This window comes from Mirounga leonina, unplaced genomic scaffold, assembly GCF_011800145.1.
Source record: "Mirounga leonina isolate KUSES-001 unplaced genomic scaffold, KU_Mleo_1.0 Mir_91, whole genome shotgun sequence".
NCBI lineage: Eukaryota > Metazoa > Chordata > Mammalia > Carnivora > Phocidae > Mirounga > Mirounga leonina.
In genome coordinates this window covers 26,423,066-26,429,065 of record NW_023270839.1, presented here as the reverse complement: position 1 = coordinate 26,429,065, position 6,000 = coordinate 26,423,066, and the positions used below count along the sequence as shown (strand labels likewise).

At 43.6% G+C, this 6,000-nt stretch overlaps 1 protein-coding gene across 1 annotated transcript in view; it reads left to right on the top strand.

Moving 5' to 3' along the window:
- The first annotated feature begins 2,013 nt into the window (after positions 1–2,013).
- The window catches only part of USP50 (ubiquitin specific peptidase 50), a 34,336-nt gene continuing 30,349 nt past the window's right edge, over positions 2,014–6,000 (top strand). Inside the window, exons 1-3 of the mRNA XM_034994612.1 lie at positions 2,014–2,863; positions 4,605–4,799; positions 5,066–5,261. Of these exons, the coding sequence (XP_034850503.1) occupies positions 2,811–2,863; positions 4,605–4,799; positions 5,066–5,261 (444 nt within the window). The 5' untranslated portion in view covers positions 2,014–2,810. The remainder of the gene's footprint in view (positions 2,864–4,604; positions 4,800–5,065; positions 5,262–6,000) is intronic.

Below are 6,000 nucleotides of genomic sequence, written 5' to 3'. Positions count from 1 at the left end.
AGTCTTGAGATCAAGCCCCACATCAGGCCTTGTGCTGGATGTGGAGCCTGCTTAAGATTCTCTCTCTCTCTCTCTGCCCCTCCCCACTCTCTCTCTCTTTCTCTCTTTCTTTTTCTCTCGGCCCCTCCCCCTCTCACGTTCTCTCTCTCGGCCCCTCCCCCTCTAAAGAACAACAACAACTACAACTACAACAACAACACTATGCCCTTAGCAAACATCATACTTACTGATGAATTATTCAAAGCTTTCCTTGTTAGTTCAGGAGTGAGCTAAGGATGACTACTATCCCCACTTCTGTTCAACATTTTACTGGAGGTGCTAGCTAGTTCAAAGGGTAAGAAATAAAAAGCGTAAGGATTGGTAAGGAAAAAATAAAACTGATTTTTTTCTGCAGATGACTTTAATGTTTGTAGAAAATCCAAAGAACCTATATAAAAATTAGACTTTGAGTTTAGAAAGGTCCCTGGATATAATATCAACATATGAGTATGAGTTGTGTTTTTACCTATAAGCGTTATCAATCATAGAATGAAATTTTAACAAAACTCCACCGATGAGAAACTGAAGTATTTGGGAGAAGTTCACTGGCCGAAGGAGGAGCAGGGTGACAGGATTCACGTCCTGCAGAATCACCACTGAGGTGACTTCATGAAACCCCTTTGTTAATAGACCACAAATACAAAATAGCTGTAAGACTCAGCACCTCTGGTTGCCAGGATCCCTCACACAGGCATCAAAGAATGATCGTTCTTAATGTGTCCGTGTTGCCTGAGCATAAATGCACTTGGAGATAAGTGGACTCTTCAGAACCTTGCCTTTATGGCTTACCAGCACTCTATCCTGGAGATAAATCCATATAAAAATTACATTTACTACATTCTTGTTTCTTTGGACTTTTTAGTGTGAGATCATTCCACACTTAGAGAAGCGTCGCAGGAATCGTACAAAGAACTCGTTGGCCCTCACCCAGGCTCACCCATTGCTGACATCCAACTGCATTTGCTGCGTTTGTACTTTATCATGTTACCGCCTTCCCTCCTTTCCTCATGTGTGTTTGTGTCTCTGTGTTTCCATGAACCATTTCAGAGCAGTTTGCATAGATCAGGCCCCTTTATAAAGCCCTAAATCCGTCGGCGTGTATTTCCTAAGAGAAAGGACATTCTCTTTCATAAACAGGATACCATCTTATAAAAATCAGAAGATTCAACATCGAGGCAAAACTATTCATATATAATCCTATTCAGATTTTATCAATTGTCCCAATAATGTCCTTTTATAGCAATGTTTTTATCCTGATCCAGGGTCCTACCCAGGATTTGGTATTATATGTAATTGTCTTGCTTCTCTAGTTTTTTTGGTTTTGTTTTTTGTTTTTTTGAGAGAGAGTGAGCAGGAAGGAAGGGGCAGAGAGAGAGAGGGAGAGAGAGAACCTCAAGCAGGCTCCATGCTCGCAGCACGGAGCCCAATGCAGGGCTCAATCTCACGACCCTGAGATCATGACCCGAACAAGATGCTCAGCCGACCTAGCCACTCAGGCGTCCCTCCAGTTTATTTTTTAATCTGCAATGGTTCTCAGCCTTCTTTATCTTTCCTGACATTTATATTTTTGAAGAGTTTTTTCTTTCATAACCTCATTCATTTTACTTGATGCAGAGCTGAGAAAAGATAAATTGGATTGGCCCTAAAGGCTCTTTCTTCACCCACTCCCTACAGATTCTGAGTTCACTCCAAGAAAGAACAAGCGGGTAGCAGCTTTGAGCTGCAGAGGCTCCCCTTTCTAACAAGACCACTTCCTGACCAGGTTGCTTTCGAGGCTCCACGGTTGTACCTACTCTCTGACCCCTTTTGATCTAAATAGTGCGGGGGGGTGGGGAGGGGCCCTCTTCACCAACGCGCCTTCTTAAGGACAGTTCTCAGTGAAAAAAATGAGAGCTCAGGAGCTCATGTGTTCTTTGCTACTTCTCAGCTTATAAATCCTTCTATGATGTACACTTTATTCATATTGCCCTGGTGACCCTAGTCGGATGCGTGTGTGTGTGTGTCTACACCCCCTTTGGACTATAGTGGGTGGCTGTGAAGAGAAAGACTCCAGTCTATCCCAATGCTATGTGCTTTAGAAGCAGCAAAATCCAACTGTTTCCCTTCCCAGGGTGAGAAATACTCCCTTGGGATCCTAGGAGTGGTGTGATCCCCGGGAGTGGGGATGGGTGCCCAAAGAGGGCAGGGTTGCCAGAATGGACTATGTGGAGGTAAATCTTCTATGTATGTGTGTAATGTATATATTCAAGAAAAACTGAGTGATGGAGGAAGAGAGGTTGTATGTTCAGTTCATTCTCTGAAATGTAATACTTTTTTTTTTTGAGGGGCGTGAGTTGCAGAGGGAGAGGGAGAGAGAAAATCTTAAGCAGGCCTCATGCCCAGCTCAGAATCGGTTGCAGGGCTGGATCCCAGGACCCTGAGATCACGATCTGAGCCGAAACCAAGAGTCAGGTGCTCAACTGACTGAGCCACCCAGGCGCCCCTGAAATCTAATGCTTTTAAAGTTTTTAAGCAGCTGAGTAATGGTCTCTCGTGGCAACATGCTAGAATCTTGAGGGTGAATGGAAGTGATTATGATGCATGGGAAATCCAAGTGGGAATGTACCTGAAGTACAGAGAGAAATCAGTCTGCAGCTACTGAAAGGGGAGAGAAACATATACACTGTTGATTACAAACAAAAGAGCCTAAGTAACAGGCTTGGAGAAATGAAGTTAAAAGGATTCGATGTAGCTCCCGAGTAGAAGTGAAAGTCCAACGTGGTCTCACTAAAATGACTTCGCAGCGGCCCCTCCCTGCAGATGACTTCGGCATCTACTATGTCCTGTGAGCCACTCTACTACAGCTTTCTCGAGAATTCCGGGAGGGGGCCAGGGGGCTGGCAAAGGAGTTGGGGGTACATGCCTCCTTTGGAAGGGTTCCCTCGGGTTTGACCCTGTGGAGGTCCCCCACAAGGAAGGGAAGTTACATATTTGATATCTAGGCAATAGACGCCCCTAACGAGGGACCGTGCGGGGCCTCTGATGACATCAGAAAACAAACATGAAAATGACCATCTGGTAATAGTGAACACTTTTCAAACCGGCAAAATTGCAAATGGAGGTACTGAGGTGAGGTAATGGTTTCATGGAGACCCAGTTTTAGATCCTGCACAAGGGAAGAAAAGTCATAAAGGACCAAGATGCTGGGCTGCCTTGAGCCATAGCCAAATGACAAAAGGAAGCTGTGTGTGGTCAGAGGAGGCCTCCCTGGGCACCTGCAGGTTCTCCTCCGCTCCGGGCTGGCCTGTGCACAGGACTCTCGAACTCCATAGCTTCCTGTTTAGGACATCCTACATCAGTCACTTAATCAAAAATATGTTTAAGTTCCCATTTATTAACTATGTAATCTGTGCCACAGGCCTCGCATCACTTAATCTAATCCTCCCACCATCCTATAAGGGAGCATTTTTCCTGTTTTTATAGATGAGAGTTCCAGGTCATGTAACTAGGAAGCGGCAGGGTCAGGATTTAAACGAAGATCTATTCTTTACAAAGTCTATGCTCTTGCTCTCTCTCTGTACATGTGTGTGTTTCTAAGAACACATGTGTGTATGTAATATATGACATCAGAAAATGTATATCACAGGTGTATGTAATATACATACATAGTTGTGCTCTTAATAGATGTATATATGCTCTTAGCATGTGCATATGCCCTTAATATGTACACACACACTGTTAATATATGATATATAAATCCAAATAACTCGATAGGTAGGTAGGTACGATATTCCTTCTCTCCACATGCCACTGCACATAATATATATATCGTAGGCAAATGACTAAACCATTTAAATGTGATCTCTCCCCTGTAAAACAGGGTTTAAAAACAATTATACCTACCCCATAAAACTGTTGAAAGAATTAAGTGGGAAAGTGCATATTAACTACTTAAGTTTGGGCCAAGCTCCTTAAATGATAGCTATTGTTATTATTAACTACTATTTATTGCAATTACTGTTACTACTAAAAATAATTAAATTATTTGTCCAAAAAAGAAATACTTTGGTATTTATTTATTTAAGATTTATTTATTTTAGAGAGAGAGAGAGTGTGTGTGGTCAGAGGGAGAGGGAGAAGCGGACTCCCTGCTGAGTGCAGAGCCCCACATGGGGCTCAATCTCATGACCCCAAGACCGTGAATTGAGCTGAAATCAAGAGTCAGATGTTTAAGTAACTGAGCCACCCAGAGGCCCCAATACTTTAGTACTTAGAGGGAAATTTGCATTTTTAGCCAAGCAATTCTAGGTCTCTGAAAGGCCAATATTTTCTGTTCTCTTGCCCTGGTTTCAGGAAGAAATATTTACCTCTGCTTCTTCGGCTGCAGGCCCTGTTCAGAGATCCAGAATAAGTGATGTGATTTTAAACCTCGAGTTCGAATACTTCTGTCTCTGGTCGGAAATGTATTCAACAGAAGTCTCACTGCGAACTCTCTGTGGCATGAGCTTGAGGGTGCCTTATTGTCATGGGCACATAATCTGCTCGCTCAAAATGCTTTCCTTTCTTCCCACATGGCACCAACACAGCGCAGAGTGCACAGATCACTATGATACCTGTCCCGTGAACGAGGCTGATGAGAACCAGCCCCATTTCCAGGGAGTGACGGGCCTGCGGAACTTGGGCAACACGTGCTACATGAACGCCATCTTACAGTGTCTCGGCAGCATCTCGCCGCTGGTGGAATACTTTCTCTCGGGAAAGTACATTACTGCTCTTCAAAAGTAAGACCATTTGTGTTCCCTGCTGCCCAGCCCCCACTCCCTGCTCCCCCAGGGCCAGGTGAGGGAAGGAGCCCAGTGAAGTCCCTCCTCCGGGCTTAAACACGAGCCCAGAGGCCCCCCCAGAGACAATTGCTAGGGTGAATAACAACGTGGGAAGGTCGCCTAAGAAAGGGAGAATTGGTTTTGGTCTGATGCCACATGCTTGAGTTTTTCGGTGCCTCCCTGTCATTAAATCAGCCAGAAACATTCTCTGTCCCTCTTCCAAGAGATTGCAGTGAGGTCGCGACAGCTTTTGCCTATGTGATGACAGACATGTGGCTTGGAGACTCAGAATGTGTCTCACCAGAAATATTTCGGTCGGCTCTTGGCAACCTCTACCCAGCATTTACGAAAGAGACACAGCAAGATGCTCAGGAATTCTTGATTTATGTCCTGAATGAACTTCATGAAGCTCTGAAAAAGGTAAGTAGAATTAATAGCCTTTGAAATAAGACCCTTCAGCTCTATCAGCAACTTTCGTTTTTCATTCTTTGGTCTGATCTGTCAATATTGCCCCCTCTCTGCCAAGCACAGGTGCGGGGGTACCGTGGGGCACACTCAAGTTAGTATTTGAATTGGTCTGTATTTACCAAATAATCATCAGAATCACGACACACATCCTAAGCCCCTCACTCCGGTGTTACTGAATTAGAATGTCTTGGGCTGTCCTTTGGGAAAGCTCACATGGTGTTGCCAGTGATCAACAGGTGTGGGAACCACTAATCTATTCCCCTTTGCAAATAACATCTGCACAGACTAGTTTTCTTAAAGTGAAAATCTCATTTTTTTAAATAAAAATATGTACCTCATGAGATAAAACATACAGAGCTTTACAACTTAAAATACATGCTCTTGGTAACTACAAACCAAAAAAATATGAAGCTGGGTATTAAAGGACAGACCTAAATACTGCAAAGTTTCATCTTCATGCCGAACATTCCAAACCAGAGTTTTTCACCAGATCAGGACATACAACATTTAATGAAACATGAGATCACCAGTTACGAAGGGTTTTACTTTTCTTTGTAAGACTCATTGCCTTCAGCTTTGATCTGAGTCACATACTCTCCAAAGATAGGTCCTTGGTTTTATTCAGGGTCCTTGTGCTGATGTTAGCTTACCTCATACTTCCCATCCAGGAAATGCTTTAGCAAAAGATCAC